At 33.4% G+C, this 23,617-nt stretch overlaps 1 protein-coding gene across 1 annotated transcript; it reads right to left on the bottom strand.

Annotated features, from left to right (window-relative positions):
- Window positions 1-298: 298 nt before the first annotated feature.
- On the bottom strand, window positions 299-23,271 carry e (nonribosomal peptide synthetase ebony). Its single transcript, XM_090402155.1, has 2 exons — window positions 20,800-23,271; window positions 299-469 (listed from the first exon to the last, which is right to left on the bottom strand). The coding sequence occupies exons 1-2, from the start codon at window positions 23,269-23,271 to the stop codon at window positions 299-301; spliced, it is 2,643 nt and encodes an 880-aa protein (XP_090258281.1).
- Between the last annotated feature and the right edge of the window lie 346 nt (window positions 23,272-23,617).

Raw genomic sequence — 23,617 nt, forward strand, 5'->3', positions numbered from 1 at the left:
ATTTTTTTTTTTAATGCGGTCCTCGGATTACCTAAGGTTGGACAGCCCTGACTTAACTTCATATAAAATCGATTTTAGCATTCCTGCAATCACAAGTACAGTATCATTTTATGTAAACTCACAGTAGAGGTAGCAAAAAAGTGTAGAACTTAAACAGGGAACTGATCTTCCATCTCTACTTACAGAAGTTTATTTTGAAATCACTGTGTGTACAATATATTAAGATTATCACTCTTCGTCTTGGATCATATGGAACTGATAGGGTAAAAATGCACCGATTCAAAAGAAGAATGTTGATTTAAACAGATTTTTCTGTATTACTGTTGGATGAATCAAGAATTTTCAGAACGACGGATGCTGTTACTGTATCAGAAGCTTTAGAAAATGGCTTAGTACCATCCCTGGCAGAATACTTGTTAACCTGAAACACTTTTACTACTTGATATCCCAAAAGATGCTCTGCTATTTGCTATAAGAAAAGTTTATCATTATTTTTATACTTTCCAAAATGTCTCGATATATATATATATATATATATATATATATATATATATATATATATATATATATATATATATATATATATATATATATATATATATATATATATATATATATATATATATATATTGTAAATATACACAAAATATCGTGAACACTATACTTCAGTCAAAGGAATGCAATTTAAAAATTAGCAGTAAATTTACAAATATTACAAATAAAGAAATTGTGTATTTACTTTTATATTATTAAATTCTATGAGACAAATAGATCTTATAATAATGCTGAGACAATAGCTTCAAGCGATATTTTAGCGCGCCTTGCGTACCAAGGATGTTATATATAATAAAGGCATTCTTATTTCTTAGGAATGTTGATTTTTTTATGCAAAAATGCATCCATAAGAAGAGCCCTCTATCGCAATTACTATGCGAGGTTAGCTAAACTATTATGAAGAGAAAATAAATGATTCAAGTAATTCGTTGAATTCATTATTATACACTATAACAGTGGTGTTCAACCCATCGATCGTGATCGACAGGTCGATCGCGGAGCGATTTTTGGTCGATCTCTTGTTTAGTCCTCCTTACTTACAAATTTAATTAAAACTGAAAACATACTATTTTATTTGTCATTATTTTGTATTATTTTTTAAATTCTCTTTAAGTGTATTGCTATTGTTTATTTATTTTTCCTTAAAATTGTCAAATCAGTAATTTTCTTATAAGTCCAGGTAAATGAATTAATTTGGATCAGTGGAAGTCAAACAGCGAGCCGAGTGAATACGATTATAAGTAAAGCACATCGTATGCGTTTCGTTTATAATCGTGTTTACTCGTAACTACATCACACACTTCCTACGATTAGAATTTCAGTTGAGTTTCAATTGTTCTAAATTTATCGTTGGATTTACTATTATTTTGTTCGCTGATTGATAAGTTATAAACATTTTTTATTTTAATAAAATATTTAAAAGTTATTTTTTTAAAAAAAAGTTGAGGATAATCATGAGTGTATCAAAGAAATCGAAGACGTATCATTTTCACAAGGAATGGGGAATGGATTTTTTCTTTACAATGGTAAATGGAAAGTGTTGTTGTTTGATTTGTAATTCATCTGTAGCAATTCCAAAAAAAAAAAAAAAAAAGGTAATATTGAGAGACATTTTCGATCGCTACATGCAAAATATGATGAAGATTTTCCCAAAAATTCCGAAATACGTGAATCAAAGATTATAAATTTAAAGGCAGGACGATCTGGACAACAAAATATGATTTCGAAAGTAATAAATAAACCAATATCAGCCACTATTGCATCTTTGAAAATGTGTCCTTTATAACGGTTATGAGAAGAGTTGAAATTTTAAGTGCCGATCTGAATACTCAGTTAATGTCAGACATTCACCAGTGTGTTGCGTTTTCATTACAATTTGATGAATCAAACGACTTAACTGATACTGCTCAGTTAATGCTATTTATTCGCATGGTATTTCAAGATGATTCAAGTAAAGAAGAACTTTTGAAAATTGTACCATTATTAGGAAGGACTAAGGGAGAAGACATTTTTTCGGCATTTATGAATTTGTGAAACAACACAAACTTCCGCTTTTTAAACTTGATTACTACTGATGGTGCTCCTGCAATGATAGGTAATAAATCAGGCTTCATTTCATTATGTAAAAACGATGACAAATATCCAGATATTTTAACGTACCACTGTTATCCATCAACAAGTACTGTGTAGTAAAAGATTAAACACAAAAGATGTTTTGGATATTACATTTAAAATTGTAAATTCTGTTCGAGGAAAAGCCCTGCAACGGCGGTTATTTAAATTACAGGCAGATGATGATAGGGAACTTCTGTTGTACAATAATGTTCGCTGGCTCAGCAGAAGTCAATTTTTAGAAAGATTTCTTGTATTAATTAACGATATAATTTTTTTTCTTGGTGAAAAAGGATATATTTATCCACAATTGAGTAATAAAAGATGGTTGTTACACTTATCATTTTTAGTAGATTTCGGTACAACATTAAGCAATTTAAATTTAGAGTTACAAGGTAGAGTTAAAAATTTAATTGACATGTTAAGTTCAATAAAAACTTTCCAGCAATACTTACTTTTATTAAAGAAAAATATAAATGACCGCGAATTTAGACATCTCCCATATTTATTAAAATTTTTTGAACAAAATCAAGAAATACTTCGCTGTGATTTAAAAGAATTTATTCGTGAAAGAGAATTAGTTGAGGAAGAAATAAATTCAAGATTTAAAGATTTTAATAAAACTGAAATGATTGTATCTTTTATCAATAATCCATTTCAAGAAAACTTGAACATCACAGAAATTTCAAATAAAATTAGGGGGCTGTTTGATATAAACCAAGTTGAAGTAGAACTTGAGATAATAAACATTCAGAATACATTCAGAATAGTTTACATTTAAAATCAATAAACAATGAAGTCATTTGGAAGTATACACATGAAAAATTTCCAATGTTAACTGATATTGCGCGAAAAATTCTGTCGTGTTTCGGATCGACATACTTGTCAGAATCCGCTTTTTCAAATATGACCGTCATAAAAAATCAATTAAGAAACCAAATTACAAATGATCATTTGGATGATTGTCTGCGATTGGCCACTTCTTCATATCAACCGGACTATGAAAATATTGCGAGGTCCAAACAATGCCAAATTTCACATTAACTTTTTTTTTAATCAACCAGCATTTCCTGTCTCTTGTGAGTTTGTAATCAGTCTGTTGTTTTTTCTAACTTCGGTTTTCCAAAATAGAGAAATAAATATTTTATTCCAATATATTTGTTTTATTTGTTGTATTAAATTAATTAAAAGTGATAAATAAATTTTTAAATACACAAAGTTTTTAGAGCTGGGAGAGTGGGTCTTCCGAAGTGAGTGAGCGTATTTAATTGCATAGTTGTGCGTAATCAGATATCAGGTTGGAGAACGTGATCTATATATGAGAGTAGATCGCCGAATAACTTATATATAAGAGAGTAGATCACCGAATAACTTAGTATAGAAAAGTAGCTCGCGTAGTAAAAAAGGTTGAACATTACTGCACTATAACATCTAATAATAATAATAATTCAACCGTGGGAACTGATCGAAGGCGTAAAAATTAAACTTCTACAACAGTACAGAAAGAATAATCATTGCTAGCATTTAATAAACAATTATTCACAATAAAATAATTAATTTTTTACTCATATATATAGTAAGTGGTTTGTTATTAAGTTTTCCTAACGATGTGAATTTGTTGTATTATACACTATATTATCCCACACAATATCACTGTTTCCTTTCTCATTAGTTTTTTTTTTTTTTTTTTTTTTTTCAAAAACAAAAGTGTACGAATTTCAACAACTAAGGGTTGCCAAGGCCAGTAAGGCAGCGTCTGCTAGTGGGACAATGAAATGGCAATGCTGGGCTATAGTCGTTTTTCACACATTAATAGTCGCTCTTTTTAACCAAAGACAAAATGACTTCGGTATACTGACAGCCGTATTTACAAAAGGGAATGCTGCCCTACTAATTTTAATATCTATATTAAAAATAATGGCTATAAATAATCATATCCTCGGGTATTGGTTCAGGAGGTGTCCACTGTGGTCTGTACATAAACATTCACCTATGCACCTCCCTGCGTAGTAAGGAGTGACCGCAGAGAGAAACATTGTGATCAGATAATGAGTGTGTCTGTTTATATTTAAAACTTCCTGAACACCGCCATAAAGTGCTAGAAGCCAGTTTAATGTTTTTGAGAATATAGCAAGAGAACTGGAAAAAAAAAAAAAATAGGAACTAGAAGGTGATGTAAGAAACACTACTAATATTTAAATGAGACTCATTTAAGGATACTTTGCACAATATAATGTTTAAGTTTATTCTGAGAAGTTTAAAAACAAGACCCGTTGATTGAATAGTCAATTTCTTAATGTATATAAATATGCCAAGGGAAAAAAAGAAAGAAAGAAAGAATATAGGTAATAATTTCTAAGTATGATAAATATAAACTACACATTACTAAACAAATAATTAAAAACAATGAAGCCAAATATAGATTATATTACTAGAATAACTCAAATTAAAAGTTTTTATAGGTATGCAAAAAAGGGCGGTAAGAAAATATCTTAAATCAATTATTTTAAGTGAGCAACTCCGTTTGCATGATGTCGAAATCATTTTCATCGGAGTACTCCATGACACATCGAGCTCTTTGATGAAATATCTCAGAAGTAATATCTATACTGTTGAATAAATTTAATTCAAAATCGATAACGTGTGGGCTACTGACTGATTACTTTTAATCCTTCACGGAATGCCTCTCGCCGATTCGAAAGCAAGGCAGTGGCATTTATCACCATGACAATGATCAAAAGGGGATGGGCACAGTCTCTTCCCCCTCCCTCCGCACTGTTCCGCGATTCATTTCATTTCAAAAGCATGCGTGGTTGCCTCCAGGCACTAATGTTAATAGCTTCATATAATGGAACATTTACGGAATAGAGGAACATGAGAAGCTCAGTTTCACTGAATTATCAAAGTGATGGAATTACAGATCTCTCTCTCTCTCTCTCTCTCTTTCTAAGATTCCAATAGACAACAAAGAATTACGGATTTCGGTTCTGTGACTAATGGGCTCCCTCAGAACCAGAAGAAACAATTCTACATTATGATGTCCCCCCCCCCCGCAAGCTCCAACGGTATGTAAAAAGTATTCCGTGCATTCTGTAAACTCGTCAATTACCGAGGAGCGATTTCATTATTCCAGTACAAGAATGGCTGGAAACGCAATAATATCTGCAGTTCATTGGTACTATACATAATTTTTGATATAATAAATCATTCTGATACACACTGTTCTAAATTTAAGGAGACAGTGTGGAGTCCTAGTAGATCAGAGTCCTATGGTGGACAATCCCGCTGGTGGATCCTACTTCGTCTTAATCTATACCTTGGATCCGACATGATTACTATACTTACGATATAATATAATATTAATATAATATAATAAACTTACGATGTTCTTAACTAATTGATAAGTTGTGAGTTGATTTCTAATTCAAATATAAAGAAAATTTATATTTAAAGACTGCGCCACTCTATATCTGAATTAGTTCAAGAATTGAAGAAAAATCAACCTTCAACTATTTCTCCTTAAAATATATACGGGCTGAGTATATTTGACTTACTTAATTTACCCGCTTTGGTTCGAATATTTTATGAATGGTGCAGTAAAAGAGATTCAGGTAAAATACAACTTTAGATAAACAAAAACAAACATTTAATTTAGAATCACAAATTTTACACTTAAATTCAAATCAGTAATTAAGATATCACAAACATTTTGACTTCTCAGGTAAATTCAATCATTCAACTCATGCAATGGTAAATCTGTAATCTCTATAATACAGTCTTCTCACAGTTCCTTAAGTTCCAAATACAACAAAAATTGCAGTAATACCTCTTCACAAACAAACACTTTTAAATTTACACTTTAGCTAACTTCCTCAATAGTTACTGTTAGTATAAGGAAATTCTAGGATGAAACTCTCACACTTCTCTGTATAGGAATATTAACGGTTGGAATAATCTTACCGATAATCTTTTTTCTTCACCTACTTATACGTAAACACTTTTTATAACTGTAAACACAAACAGAATACAGCACTTATTAAAATAATTCCTCTAAGCAATAACTGAATTAATCATCGGTCACAATACACATAAACAAACGTTGTTGCATAAAGTACTACTGATCACTCATGAAATGAGGCAACACACAATAATTCCTTAACTTTAGGTTTTATATGCACAGTTGTTCATTCCTCCGGCATTCAATTAATTCTTTAGGCACTATAATTCTAAACACAGCTAACGGTAAACTTCAATTTTACAGCCTCTACTATTCTAGTAACTCGGTGCTTTATTTCAAGATTCTATGTGTCCCTGAAATTAAATATCAACTCAAGATAATAAGAATCAGAGAGTTTCTTGCCGAATATAGTGAACTATAAAGTATCGGCGAACACTAGCGTTAGCCAAATGCAAGTGATCCTAGTACATAGTACAATACTGGGCAGCTCGTTGCAAAGGTGGAGGAAGAAGTTCAGATCGCTATTCTTGGGTATTTTCCATAATGTAGAAACACATTTCCTAGGAAATGTATGCTGTTATTACATTATGGAGGGAGGTCACTACCCAGACCGGTTTCAGCCTTTTTTGAGGCTTCATCAGTGAGCAGCTAGACCTAATACCAAAGTGTATAGCGAAGAGAACTTATGTACTTTGCGAACGAGTTTCCCAAACAGGTGCACCAAGCATACATTTCCTAGGAAATGTGTTTCTACATTATGGAAAATACCCAAGAATAGCGATCTGAACTTCTTCCTCCACTTTTGCAACGAGCTGCCCAGTATTGTACTATGTACTAGGATCACTTGCATTTGGCTAACGCTAGTGTTCGCCGATACTTTATAGTTCACTATATTCGGCAAGAAACTCTCTGATTCTTATTATCTTTGAGTTTCTTATTCGGTTTTAAAACTATGTGGGATTTAATATCCCCTTAATTTAAGTAATGTTTTCATTGCCGAAATGAAGCTTATTAGCTCTTTATACTTAAGTAAAAAAAAAAATCAACTCAAGTATTGCTAGTCTATTTAGTAGTCACTCAGCTGTCTTCCGTAGCTATAATTGTTATTCTACAACGTATTAGCTAACTGCCTCTCGACTAGTAGACTTTACTTAGCTGCTTGAGTGACTTGCCGACTCGCTATTATCGCACTGTGATTCCCGAATGCTCCGATTCCAACCTAATGCCAATCCTCCCCTTTCTCTCTCTCTTAATAATCTAATCTCCGTATCTCTGTATAATTTCAGCGTTCTTCCCTTTTTATATCCATTCTTCCCGCCTCAATTATTCTTGTGATTTCTTTAACTAAAACTGTTTTCAATAAGCTTTCAACATTCCCCTCACGTGGTGTTCCAAACTCGTGCAAGCTATCTAACATACGTTTCCATGACAACAAAACAAAATATAATAAAATTGAGCTATTGCATAACGTTAAACTTCTACCAACAGGAATAAATAGAGAATATTTACATTTCAATTAATGCGCAGTTAAATTATCAACTACAAACTCTTATATTAATATAGTAATAAATAAAATAAGCTTAATAATATTTAAATATAGTATTTTCATTATTAATACATATATCTTTGATTAAATAATTATATATTAGACAAAATTAAAGTAGTTATATGAATATTAAATTGCAAAATAAGTTGTTTATACTAAACAACATTTACAAGTCTAGCCTTTGTGATGGAAGATCGTGTTGGATTCTGAACCAAATAATAATTACTCTAATCTATATATATTCAGAATCCAACATCACCATAGGACTCTGATAATATACACTATGTTTGGGGACACTATACCTATCTTAAGGGATCACCAATCTCAACCCATTCATTTTATCGGCTTGGATTCGTTTAAGCTGGAGGCCAGATGTGACTTGAAAAAGTTTTGTCATATCTCTACAGCAGTGTTTTCACATTATCTAATCCTTTGATCGCCTGCAGTATTAATGCGCTAAGTTTACAACATAGGTAGGATTCACTTCAATAATAAAAATAAAAAGTAATTCCTTCTTCGCATTTTGCATAAGTTCATTGCATGCTGTTCCACTCTAGAATATTTCTGAAGAATACAGTGATATTATACTGTACTAGGGGGGGATGACGCCTACGGTGCCCAACTCCCCGAGTTCCGGACTGGTGGGCCAGTTCTCCTTGAATTCTGATGACTCGAATTTTGAAGACGCGACAGTCAGGGTAGCACTGAGTTTCAAAACGCGTTTCAAATAACTTGACAAAAAACGTGACACAAAAACGTTACAAAAAAAGCTTATCATTTTATATTATAGAGTAGATATACCAGGTGATCCAAAAGTCACAGAAGAAATAAAAATTCAATAATTCGAAAAGTATAGACAGTAGCACGATGCAGTTTTCACAGAAATGCACAGAAAGACACGGGATTTTTTTTAATAACGAAAAATTTATTGCCAGAATAGTTACATTTGTCACCGACATGTGGCGCTGTAGCGGTCCTGAAGCTGCTACCTTTGTAGTATTAATATTAATACCTCACGGTTTAAATAGTTACACTATTTAAACCGTGAGGTACATAAATTAAACGTTAAATACTGAAGTTAAACTTTCAGCATTTAATGTTTATTACTGAAGTTAAACGTTCTGCCAAGGTGAGGCATGTTATCGTTACGAGATAAAGCACTTTTAGTTAAGCTGTATTATCAGAACTCCGAATGTGCAAGAGAGACAAACGCTCCATAGTGTAACATTCATGCAGGATAAAGCACCTCTGCACATCACAGATCCTGTCCAGCACCTGCTGAGATCGACATTTGGTGATGACCGTGTCCTCAGTCGCTCTTTCCCGCACAAATGGCAATCAAGATCTCCAGAACTTACACCTTGTAACTTCTGGTTATGGGGCTACTTGAAGTCACAGTGTAGAGAGTAGGCCGACGTAATTGGCCATGTTGAAAGAAGCTATTCGCCATCATATGACAGGAATTACAGCTGAAAACCTCTTCGATGCTGTGCAGGGTGTCGTGCCACGGTTGATGTCCATTTTCATGAATGACGGCCAAGTCACATTTAACATTTGTAATCTTAGCTGCATTGTGAACTGTGCTGCTCCACTGCACAAACTACTGAAAAGGCAAAAGTAACTATTCTGGTAATAAAATATTTCGTTATTAAAAAATCCCATGTCTTTCTGTGCATTTCTGTGAAAACTGCATCGTTCTACTGTCTATACTTTTCGAATTATTGAATTTTTACTTTTTCTGTTACTTTTGGATCACCCTGTATATATATATATATATATATATATATATATATATATATATATATATATATATATATATATATATATATATATATATATATATATATATATATATATATATATATATATATATAAATCAGCTAACGCCATTTTATTCCCGTATACGGGAGTAGGAGAGGCCATTTAGCCCTATCTAACTTTTTGGAGACTGAGTGGGCAGTTCAATCTCCACTGGTACCCAATCAGAGACAGATGGCCCAAGGCTATCACTAATTAAGCGGTACGCAGTGAAGAGAGACGGCTCAAATGTGCCGCCATCTCGTGGTTCCTAACCCTAACACAATATATTTAATGTCTGAAATAATGTGGGTTCTACGGTCGATTTTCTTGAGTTTACAGGACGAAAAACCCGAGTTTCCGGGAGGAAAAACCTGCTTGCCCATGCCAGAGATCGACTAACTCGGGCAAGCAGGTTTTTCCTCCCGGAAACTCGGGTTTTATATATATATATATATATATATATATATATATATATATCAAAATCAACCATATTCACATAGGAAAACATGACCGGAAACGCCACCCGAAAGTGATAGGTGGCTCTGTTCACCAGGACTCCAGTGAGCAATTGGGACTTCCTCATTCAAGCTTTCGACATCGTACGAAGAACATGGGTCGTTTTACGAACGCTGAGATGGCAGACATGCACCTTGTTTACCATATTATGTATCCAACTACCAGGGCAGGCGGAAGCGGGCATGCAGAGCATGCGGGTGTTGCAGCCAGGGAAAGGTTCATAAGTTAATTTTTAAGAAACGAAATTTTTTATCATAAAAACAAAAAATTCTTAGAATGATCAATATTAAAATAAATAAGGTCGGATACACCGAATAAAAATTAAAAAAAAAAGTATATTGCCGCCTCTTTGATCATCCAGCTGTTTACAATTTTGCAGTTAGAGCAAGCTAAATGCTTGCCTGCAGAATGTTGTGTCTACTGGAATCTATCTAAAGTCAAACGGTGAACGGTTTTCATGCGCAGAAACGAATTTTCGTAAAAAACATTTGTTGCTAGTTAACCAGTCATATGGTGCACATCTCAGTAGGCTACTGTTAAACTGTGAATGAAATTATTTTGTATGTTTTTGTTCTTCATTCACATTTAACATAATATACCATATACCAAGCAAGACTTGTGTAAATATTATTTAATGTAAATAATTATTTTACAATTTAATATTCATAACTACCTTTAATTTTGTCTAATATTTAATTAATTAATCAAAGATATATGTATTACTAATGAAAAGACTATTAAATATTATTAAGCTATTTTATTTATTACTATATTAATATTATAAGAACTTGCATTTCATAATTTAACTGCGCATTAATTGAAATGTAAATATTCTCTATTTATTCCTATTTGTAAAAGTTTAACGTTATGCAATAGCTCAATTTTATTATGTTTTGTTTTTGTTGTCGTAGAGACGTATGTAAGTGAGCGAGCACGAGTTTGGTACAGTGCGTCAGGAGAATGTTTATTGAAAACAGTTAGTTAAAGAGATCACGAGAACCGTTTAGGCGGGAAGAACGAATATATAAGCGAGGAAGAACGCTGAAAATAGGGATTAGAGAGAAGATAAAAGAGAAGCTGAGAGAGAAGAAGATAGATAGGAAACATAGAGAAAGAGAATTGGTTCGGTTGGAATCGGAGTATTCAGCATTCGGGGAATCAGAGTGCGACATTAGAGTCGGCAAGTCACTCAAGCAGCTAATTTAAGTCTACTAGTCGAGAAGCAGTTAGCTAATAAGTTATAGAATAACAATTATAGCTACGGAAAGCAGCTGAGAGAGACTATTAAATAGACTAGCGATACTTGAGTTGAGATTCAATTTCAGCGCCGACCTTTCAAGGACATACGGAACCTTGAAGCAAAGCACGAAATTACTAGAGAATAGTAGAGGCTGTAAAGTTGAAGTTTACCGTTAGCTGTGTTTAGAATTATAGTGCCTAAAGAATTATTTGAATGCAGGAGGAATGAACAACTGTGCATATAAAACCTCAAGATAAGGAATTATTGTGTATTGCCTTAATTCATGAGTGATCAGTAGTACTTCGTGCAAGAACGTTTGTTTATGCGTATTGTGACTGATAATTAATTCAGTTATTGCTTAGAAGATTTATTTTAATGAGTGCTATATACTGTTTAAAATGTTTACGGTTATAAAAAGTGTTTGTGTGTAAGTTGATGAAGAAAGAAGATTATCGGTAAGATTATTCCAACCATTAATATTCCTATACAGAGAAGTGTGTGAGTTTCATCCTAGAATTTCCCTATACTAATAGTAACTATTACGGAGAATTAGTTGAAGTGTAAAATTAAAGATGTTTGTTTGTGAAGAGGTGTTACTGCAATTTTTATTGTATTTTGCAACTTAAGGAACCGTGTGAAGACTGTATTATAGAGATAACAGATTTACCTTTGTCTGAGTCTGTATGATTGAACTTATCAGAGAGGCTAAATTGTTTGTGATATCTTAATTACTGATTTGAACTTAGGTGTAAAATTTGTGATTCTAAAATTAAATGTTTGTTTTTGTTAATCAAAGGTTGTATTTTGCCTGAATCTCTTTTACTGCAACATTCATAAAATATTCGAACCAAAGCGGGTGAATTAAGTAAGTCAAATATACTCGGCCAGTATATATAATAACAACATATAAAGGAAGGGTAGTTGAGAGTTGGTTTATCTTCAATTCTTGAACTAATTCAGATATAAAGTGGCCCAGTCCTTAAATATAAATTTTCTCTATATTTGTATTAGAAATCAACTAGCAACTATTTTTTGTTTAAGAACATCGTAGTGACTAACATGTCGGATCCAAAGTATAGATTGAGAAGAAGTAGGATCCAACACTACTGACAGTAGCGCAGTGCCGACTATTATTTCGTCTCTGTGTCATGTTGTGTAATAATTTCTTCTGGGTATAAAACAGAAATGGAATGAAAAATTGAAAAAAGTTATCCAGTGCACAAAATCGTAAGCGTCATGCTGCGAAAGAAGAAGATATTAAGAAACAAACTGGTGCTCTTAATAAATTTGTTAAAATATTAAAATGTTCTGATGCAGATTGTAACCAGCTCGATACATCAGAAATCAGAGTCGAAGAAAGTCGCACATCATCCAGTTTGCATGAAAGTACTATTGCAACTATTGAACAAGATAATTGAACATGATTTAAGTGAAAAATAGTTAGGATTTAGTCAACTACAACAAGATTTAGTTGTAGTTGACCACGAAACTAACACATTGTTAGTGTTTGTAAATTTAGAAGATCCAGGTGAATGGGGAAATATTGATGAAAAATTACGAGTTGTTTTAATTGAAATGTGGCCTGTTCAAAATAAAAATATAAATATATCCCAGAGATACATACGGTCGAATATTTGGCTACACGTATTATAATAGAAAAATGGAAAACGGGAGCTCTTGCCAAGAACATGGCGCATTTATTACGAAACTTTAAATTCTGGTTTTTGCTTTTGTTGCAAACTTGTCGCACCTACTGAATCAACTGAATAATTTACTGAGTCTTGTAGAAGGTTATAACGATTGGAGAAATGTAAGTACAACTTTACATAGACATGAGACTAGTTTAACTCACATGAAAAATTTCTTAAAATAGAAGGAACTTGATAAAAATTAAAAAAAAAAAAAACTACTATTGATTTCCAGACTCAAAGCATGTATGAAATGGAAAAGAAACAACAGTCGAGTGTTTTAGAATGCTTGATTGAAATTATAAAATTCCTTGGTAGTTCGAAATTTAGCTTTTTGCGGATCATCTGATAAATTACATGAAAGGAATAATGGCAATTTTTTAAAATTAGTCGAACTTTTTGCTATGTTTGATCCCGTTATGGAAAATTATGTTGAAAGTGCCTTACAACGAAACAATAGGGTACACTATTTGAATAAAGACAGTCAAAATGAAATATTGGAAACTTTAAGTAACGCAATCAGGGATACAATTTTATTAAAAATTCTCAAATCTAAATATTATTCCATAATTTTAGACTGCACACCTGATACAAGTAAAACAGAACAAATGACCATCATTATTCGCTTTATTTCCTGTGACAACTGAATTGTCAAGATCAGAGAAAACCTTTTAGGTTTTGCAGATACATCAGATTCCACAGGACGTGGTTTATGTGCAACAATAATGGAACAACTGGAAAAGAAGACATGCGAGGTCAAGGGTATGACAATGGGGCGAATATGAAAAAGAAAAAATATGGGCTCCAATATTTGCTTTCGAACAAAAATCCTCGAGCTTTTTTACGTGCCATGTGCTGCTTATACTCTAAATTTAATCATTAACGTTGCAGCCAAAGTGAATGCAGATACAATTAGTTTCTTTGCAATTATTCAAGAAATATACAATTTCTTTTCATTCTCTTACAAACGTTGGGCAATCCTTTTAACGTTCGTAAATAATTTAACATTGAAACAGCCATCAGAAACGCGATGGGAAAGTAAAATTAATGCAATCCGCCCTCTACGATATCAGTTAGGAGAAATTTATGATGCACTTTTTGAAATTTTAAATAATGAAAATTTTAATAAAGAAACTCAGCATGAAGCACAAACATTATGTGCTAAAATAAAGGACTACAAATTTATTTGCTCTCTTATAACTTGGCATGATTTACTTAACAGAATAAACCCTGTGAGTAAAATGCTTCAAGACAAAAATATGAACATTACACTTGCTTTAGAATCTATCGAAAACTTAAAAATATTCTTACAAGAGTATCGATCAGATACAAATTTTAAAGAAGTTCTAAAAACGGCAAAATAACTGAGTGAAGAGGTGGATGGAGAACAAGAATTTAAAACTGGTACGGAAGTTCGACGACGAAAGACATGACAATTGGACTACGAGCATCATTACGAAACGCCACAATCGCCAGAAGATAAATTTAGAGTGAATGTGTTTTATACACTTCTAGACGTAGCAATGTGTTCGTTAATAGAACATTTTGAACAACTAAAAACATATTATGATAATTTCAATTTCGTGTATAGATTACTACAAATTAATAACGAAGATTTACGAAAACATTGTGACGATTTAGAGATTCTCTTGAAGGACTGCGACAATAAAGACGTAAATGGAATAGAACTATATGACGAGTTATGTGCTTTCCGGGATATTTTTCGGAAGGATAATTTAAATATTCAAAACCCTTTCGATATTCTTAATTTTACTGTGTTCAATAACTTATCTTTCCCTAACTTTTCAATTGCTTTAAGAATACTATTAACCTTAACTGTTAGTGTAGCGAGCGGTGAACGTTTCTTTTCCAAGTTGAAAATTGATTAAAACCTACTTAAGAACAAGTATGTCATAAAAAAGGCTTGTTAGTTTGGCGTTAATGGCTATTGAAAATGATATATTTGTGGAATTAGACGTTAAGACCATTTTTTCTAATTTTGTGAATATGAAATCAAAAACCTTAAAATTTTAATTAAAAAAATTCTATATTTATGTAATTTAATTTATTTTCTGTTATTCTGTAAAGATGTTATCTTTTGAATACTTATATTAAATGTTCTAATTATTTCTGAATTTTTTTCTTATTTTCTCATCTATCTTGAGTTTCTTTTATTTTCCTAAAAGATAGTTCCACTTATAAAAATTATTAACATTTTTTTACAAGTTACTAAGAATTTAGTAACTTGTAAAATGCAAGAATTTTTTAAACTTTAGTTCAAATAAATTTTAACTTTAATTAAAATTAATTTTAATTTTGTTAGCGATTCGGATCGGTGAGAAGGCTATAATCCCTGTATCATTATATTCAACGATTAAAATGAAGTGGCTTTATCAGAATTTGCTTTAACTTTTGAGAATTTTTTGAATATTCGGGTTTTTAACGATTATCCTGCCTAGTCAACACCCCTCCCCCCCGGTTCGTTACATTTAGCGAACCAACGTGTGGCTGTTCATATTTCTTAAATAAATATTGTCAATATTTATTTAAGAAATTTCAAATAATTTAAATTTTTATTATCGTAAAAGAACCATACGCTCCCGGGTCGTTACAGGGGCGCTTAGATAGAAATTGCATGCGGGCAGCAAAGACCCTAGCGCCGGCTCTGCCAACTATTATTGAACTGTTCAGTTACGCCTAATAAAGTTTTTTTTACTACTTACTGCCTTGTGTTATTTCTGTATCTTTGTGTCCCTGTTAGTACCTTCCGGTGGCGTTTCCGGTCATGCTTTCCTATATGAATATGGTTGATTTTGATGTTCTCTACCTCCCCTCAAAGTTTATACGTAGAATTTTGAACCACCCTATATATATATATATATATATATATATATATATATATATATATATATATATATATATATATATATATATATATATATATATATATATATATACCTTAATTAGGCAACCAGGGCCGACTCTACCGACGATGCAACGCGTGCATTTGCTTGCACGGGGCGAAAATTTTTTTTTTGGGGGGGGCGGCCAAAATGAAAGTGAATAAAATGAAGATGTGGAATAAATAATAATAATAATAATAATATTGCGTAAGATCGCAGTTTTTATAATAAGCTGACCAGTGACCTATTATGCCCATGATGCTGTTTCTATTTCCGACAATCCGTCGACCAATGATACTCGAGTAATGCTCTTCGGTAATCGAAGCTATGTGAGTCATTCTTCGCTTACTCTCTCTTTCCTTCTCGCCTCTCCTCTCTATTCCTTGCATATGCAATAATGGAGTCTGCAGTAAAACTGCATTTAAAAGTTCATGATGCGATATTATATTTCCATCTTGTGCTTGTTAACTTCTATGAATTGAATTTCGCGCTGTTAGCTGGTGTTAAATTCTGAATGAGAAGAATTATAATATAATAGTATCTCATTCAGAGTTTAACATAATCTGCCATTCCCAAGGCCAATTTTGTTCATCAGAATAAATGTTAAAATATTACCTACTGTTGTGTGTCGCTATTTTGTATAATATATTGTAATATATATGTAATAACTTGTAGTTGTTAGTCGTATTAATCATGCTAATTCTTAGTATTGAGTATGCATACATTGTGAACTAAATACGGGAACTTGGAACTTAACCACGCTACTGGCCATGACGTCTATAGTCGTCAAGGTTATCATGGATGCGAAGTGCATATTAAAATTGTAATAGCATTGATATTAAATTGAAATATATGATGGATACGAAGCGTATGATGATGCGTATTTGATCCATAATGGCCGGTAAGGTGGTTAATCCGATTATGTGAATTACTGCCTAAGGCAAGACACGTGTACTAGAAAACGAGTCATATACGAAGTAATTGAAAATTTCACTAGAGTCCTTCTCTTAGAGTAACGGCCGTCGATACTGTAATCTCCAGAATGTTTCACTTGTTTTTGAGCGTGTATTAAGGAAAGTTGATTTTGCTCAGTGTTAGTGACTGTTACAGTGATAAGATTTTTTTTGAGTTTTATGTAAATTAGTAGTTAGTACAGTGTTTCAACCTCCATTAGTTACTAAATAATACCATACTAATAATAATATTTTATTGTAGGGTTTAAAACAATTTTAATATTCAAATAGATTACAATGTCCAATAAAAGAAAAAAAAACTATCAGGTGCAGAATATCGCAAACGGAAACTGGAAAAAGAATGATATTCAAAAACATAGCGGGACTTTACTTAAATATCTAAAAACTGAATCAGCTGATGTAGGGCAGGAGGAAATAAGTAAATGTGCCGAAACCAATGATTCTGAGCTCATGGCAAGTACTTCTAACTCGGATCGCAGTAACATAGACATTGCAAGGAATCTCGAAAATGAGACTGATATGACAATTTCCGAATTTAGAGATTTAAGTGATGAACTTGATAGGTACACTGATGGAATCCTTCTTTAAGCCGAGACTGGAAATCGTAAAAAAGGGCCCGCCAGAGAAACCAAACAGTGATTTCATTTTTCCGCGCAGCTCTAATGGTAGGAAATTTTCATTAAATTTTTACACCAGGGAACTAAGCAATGGAGAACATATTAATCGATCATGGTTAGTGTATTCAAAAGAAAAAGGTTCTGTATTTTGTTTCTGCTGTAAGTTGTTTTCCTGTAATATAATGTCATTCACTACTGATGGGTATAATGATTGGGGTCATTTGTATGTGTATCTTAATGAACACGAGAAATCCAAAAACCATTTGGAGTCCCATAAAAAGTGGGTTGAATTATCGTCCGGGCTTAAATTAGAACAGACAATTGATTCAATGCAGCAAAAGTTATTAAATTCAGAAATTCGGCACTGGAGGAGCATAATAGTACGCCTAATTGCTGTTGTCCAGTTCTTGGGTCAACAATGCTTACCATTTCGTGGAACATCTGATAATTTATATGACCCTAATAATGGAAATTTTTTACAGCTTGTTGAACTGATTGCCAGATTTCACAGTGCTATGTCTGAACATTTAATGAGAGTAGCTTGTGGTTCGGCCCAACATTATCTTGGAAAAAATATTCAAAATGAATTGATTGCTCTACTCTCTGGAACCATAAAAAAACAAATAATTTCTATGGTTGAGAAAGCTAAATATTACAGCATAGTTGCAGACTGTACTGCCGATGTAAGTCACATTGAACAATTAACATTAATTGTAAGATTTGTTAATACGGATCCAACTGATATCAACATTCATGAACATTTCCTTGGTTTCATTCCTGTAGAAGCAACTACAGGTTCAGCGTTAACCAAATGTATCGTAAGAAAATTATCAGACATGAATATTCCAATCGCAAACACGAGTGGCCAGGGTTATGACAATGGATCGAACATGAAAGGAAAGCATTCAGGAGTTCAACAACGTTAGGGACTTGAACCCAAGTGCTTTTTATATCCCTTGCTGTTCTCATTCTCTCAACTTGGTGGTCAATGATGCCGCAATGTCATCTTGAGAAGGGATTTCATTTTTTGAAACGGTTCAGAAATTGTATGTGTTTTTCTCAGCGTCAACGCTGCGTTGGGGGAATCCTTAAGACACATATTACAATCATAACGCCCAAGCCATTAAGTACAACTCGCTGGGAATCTAGAATCGACGCTATTCGTCCTTTAAGATACTATATTGAGGAGTTTTATTATGCACTGATAGAAATTGCTGATGATGAGTCAGTAGACAAAATGACGAGACACGAAGCTGAATCCCTTGCTCTAAAACTTAGAGACTTTAAATTTTTATGTTGTCTGGTTATATGGCATTATGTTTTAAATGAAATTAATGTTGCAAGTAAACTGTTGCAAAGCATAAAGATGGAATTGTCTAGCGCCATAACAACATTGGGTAATGTTCTCAAAAGTCTTAAGAATCTCAGAAATGATAAATCATTTCAAAATTTTCTTGTCGATGCTACAACATTAGCTGAGAAAGTCGAAGCTGATGCTGATTTGAAACCAACATTCGAAAGTACCAGATTGCGTCAGCAGAAAAAGCAGCATTATTATGAAGCAAGAGATGAACCTATTTTAGATCCCAAAACAAAATTCAAAGTTGAGTTTTTCTTTTTTATTATTGATGTTGCAATTAATTCTATTGAAGAAAGGTTCGAGCAATTGGGACATCACAGTTCATATTTTTCATTTTTATATAACATCTCTAAATTAAAATCTGAGACGATAAACGAGCTCTAAAAAAATTGTACAAACCTAGAAGCCGTTTTAACGTATGAAGAAAATAGAGAATCGATGCAATTGAGCTATGTGATAAACTGAAAGTAGTGTCCAAATTAGTACCAGAAAATACGCCGCCAATTGAAGTTTTTCGTTTTATTGAAAATAACTTTGCTCCGAATGTCGCTGTTCGCCTTAAGAATATTACTGACATTGCCTGCGACGGTTGCAAGTGGTGAGCGTAGTTTCTTAAAACTGAATCTTATTAAAACTTACTTACGCTCAACAATGGCCGAAACTAGGTTGGAAGGTCTTGCCATGATTTCAATCGAACATGAAATCGGTCAGAAATTAGACTATGCAGACCTAATTTCTGATTTTGCAAAATTGAAAGCAACAAAAATGTATTTTTAATCAGTAGACACTAAAAACAATATAAATTCTAATTAAAATAATGTGAAAATAGTGCTAAAACTATAATGGGTACATTCTATAGTTAAGTGTAACTCAACAGTTCACCATTGTACAAGTGAAGATCATTCCATTATATGTAAGTAATAAATTATTACTTACATATATGGAATGTATACACCATTTCATTTAATTATCAATTGATGAAGTCGATGGTTTATTTTATGAATATGCAGTATTTTAATCACTTTATCAGTGCATTATTATTAATGGTACTATATTTAAAATTAATGGTCATGAAACTAATGTTGAACATAATGGTTTTCAAAATTCCAAAAGTTAATTTGAGGTAATGAGGTGAGTAATGGATTGCATGGAGCGACAAAAATTCTAGAGCCTGCCCTGTAGGCAACTCGTGGTAAAGGTGGAATAAGCTCTGATCACTATTCTTAATATTTACCCTTAATGCAAAGTACATCTCCTTGAGGAGATGTGTGATACTATGCATTAACCAGGTTGAAAATAGCTTGGTATCTTTATACCCAAGGTAAAAAACTTTTTTGATGATATATATATATATATATATATATATATATATATATATATATATATATATATATATCTCAGTGAGTCAGGCTCCCATTGATGAAACCTCAATAAAGGTCTAAACCGGTCTTGGCAGTGGCCCTTCTCATTTATGCATAGCATTTTACACGTCCGAAAAGGTGTGCGCTTTGCATTATGGGATACAAGTAGCGCCGCCGTGAATATATTTTTCAGGCGGAAAACATTGTTTTGCTTCCTTGGGCAAAGGAGAGAACCAAGTGTATAATTTCTTGGTATCTTTAATGTATAATACAACCAAGGTAAAAAAAAAAAACTTTCAAAACACACGCACGCACACACACACACACACGCACACGCACGCACGCACACACACACACACACACACACACACACACACACACACACACACACACACACACACACACACACACACACACACACACACACACACACACACACACACACACACACACACACAAACAGAGAGAGAGAGAGAGATTTACAAAAGAGAATTCTTAGCTGTAAACCTTCTTGTAGGTAAGTTGTTCGAATTCTCTTCGAGAAAAGAAATACCACATAGCAAATAAATTAATATATCATTTTCTAAAAAAAGAAAAAAAAATCAAATTCATAAGGATTATTTAATATTGTAAATTATACTAAAATTCATTAGTAAATAAAGCTTCTTACCTGCGTCAGGGGATTGGTGTTAGCAGCCACAACAGCTGTAAAATCCTTTTGGGCAGCAAGCCTTAAATTTTCTTTTTCAATAAGAATTACCAATCTTACGTTATCAGATGGAAGCAGATCTCCTCTAGTGCTGATAAGATAACTATTAAATATATCATCGTTCTCACCATTTGGAAGCATGTCAATGATATCCTTTTCAATATCTTCGAAGAATTCGATCATCGTTGTTTCTAATGCTTGGTAATGCAACTCCTCAACAGGATCAAATTCGAAGTTCATCGAAATACTAACTGCCTGCAAGATTCCAGCTCCGTCGACGACACCAAATGACAAACCACTTTTAACGGCTTCTTGCCAAATGAATTCCAAAAAATGATGTAACTCATCTCTCATTAGCTTAAGTTTTTCCTCATCGAAACAAGTATACAAATCATCTTTAGTCGTGAAGCTTTCCACAAGCATTTCAATAGCTTCTTTCTTGTCAACAATTTCAAGTGGCACAAAGCGGATGTCGTCAGCAGAAATGGGCATTCTGCTTTCAATACTGTGAATGGAAGAAGGTTCACACTGTCGCATTTTCTTAAGCACATCTCGAAGACTGGTACTTTCTAGAAAATCAATTATACTAATATCATACCCTTCGTTGTGAAGTTCACATACTGTAATGATAGAGTTTAAAGAATTTCCACCAATGTCAAAAAAACTTTTCTCCAAGGTTAAAAGGCGTGGCACAGACGGCCCAAGAGTTGTTTCTAAAGTCCTTGCTAATGCATCAGCTTTCGCCTTCATGTGATCATCAATAGTACCGCATTCCTTCCACCTACATATTGATGGTTTTGATGACATATAAAGTTGTTTTAAAGCTTCCTGATCCACTTTCTGCGAACTCGCAATAAGAGGAATGGTATCTAGTTCAAAAAGCGTAACTTCTCCGCTTGATAAAATTACACTTAGATGACCATTCTGTAACCGCTTTCGCAAGTCTAAAGCAGTGAGTGAATCCCTGTTTTTCACATAAAAGACTGCAATGTCTTGCTTAACTTGACCACGGTTGAAACAGAGTACAGCTATGTTTGCTACTCCAGAAACTTTCTTCAGCATAATTTCAATTTCTCTTAAGTTTACACGGTGTCCCCTGACTTTCACTTGAGAATCATTTCTGCCTTCATAAAAAATAGCACCATCTTTTATCACAGCAAAGTCACCAGTTCTATATAAACGCTCATGACCAGCCTGATCGCTTTTTACGATATTCGGTAAGAAAGGATCCCCGGTATCTTTCACATATCCAGATGCTACATTCAAACCACTTACATGGAGTTCTCCTATTTGGCCGAGTGGTACCAGTTGTTTATTTTCGTTTAATAAGTAGATTGTTACATTATCGATAGGTTTTCCAATCGATACTTTGCCATTGTGTATTTTCATTTGCGCATCGAAGGCTGATTTAAATGTTTCGAAAGTAACATCGCCCATTATTTCGGTGCTTCCATAGAAATTGCAAATCATATGGCCTCTTGTGAAATAATTAAAAAACTGTTCAAGTAATTCTGACGGGAAAATTTCTCCACTACACACCCAAAATCTTAGTTTCTGTAGTAATTTTTTTCCAGACTGCATACTCAAGTAAGATAAAATCATCCTGAGAAGTGAAGGGACCAACACAAGCCGTGTGATATAATTATCTTCGAGAATTTTTACAAAGTTTTCTGGGTTCTGAGTATCTTGTCTTGTAATAATAACTATTGGGATACCTTTTAGCAGAGGACCAAAAATTTCAGCAACTGAGTCGATAAATGATAATGAAGTTTTGGAACAGCATATGTCATCAGAAGAATAAGGAAATTCCTTCCATTGCCATGCTAACCTATTATAAACAGCACGATGGGGGATGCAAACACCTTTAGGGAAGCCAGTACTCCCAGAGGTATACATAACACAAAAAAGTGATTGTTGATCTTCTTCACAGAAATACTCACAGCTACTTTCATTATCATCATGTTCGACTGTAAGGGATCCAGTCACCAATTCTTCCCAAATGAGTACGGTAATATCGATTCCTGAATCCGTAAAGATGTTTTCTTCTCTTGAAGTTAAAATGAATAACGGATTAGCATCTTTTATAATGGTCAATACGCGCTCTTTATGACAAGTAAGATCGATAGGAAGATAAGCCGCACCGGTCTGTAGTATGGCAAACAAACCCACAATTAGAGCATGACTGGGTTCCATACGAACTGCTATTATTCTACTTTGGTTGCTAAGCCGGGTGGGCAGCAGCCGCATATGCGTCACCAAATGCTGGCCCACTTTTTTTGATGCGCTGTGCAGCTGCTTGTAGGACATTTTTTCAGCTTTCCAGATCACTGCTGGCTGATCTTGCATCTTTGGTATTCTTGCAAACTTGTCGAAGATACGATGGATTCGACATTCGTCTGGCAGCATACTTTGCATTCCCGTCAGAGTGCTCATCTCAACCGCTGGGCACTTTAATACTATAAAAAGAATATAATAATCATAAATAATTCACGAAATATTGTAAACCTATACTAGATTACTACCATGGATGGAATAAAGATTAGATAATCCTGCGTTTAATAATCAGAATAGCGTTCTTACTACCAGGCAACAAAAATTGCCTTAGCACCTAAAGATATTCACAAGCATCCATGCTGGCAGTGGAATTCGAATAACTGACTAATTGGTGGGTAGAAGAAGCGCTATCGATTCGGCCAATCAAGATGAAGGATAAAATTTTGTCAGTTTCGTTGACGGAGTGGTCAGCGTATCCACTCTCCAACCTGATTTTGGAGAGCGG

Source organism: Typopeltis vanoorti, chromosome 12 (genome assembly GCF_054136105.1).
Source record: "Typopeltis vanoorti isolate ZY-2024b chromosome 12, IOZ_Tvanoo_1.0, whole genome shotgun sequence".
Classification (NCBI taxonomy): domain Eukaryota; kingdom Metazoa; phylum Arthropoda; class Arachnida; order Uropygi; family Thelyphonidae; genus Typopeltis; species Typopeltis vanoorti.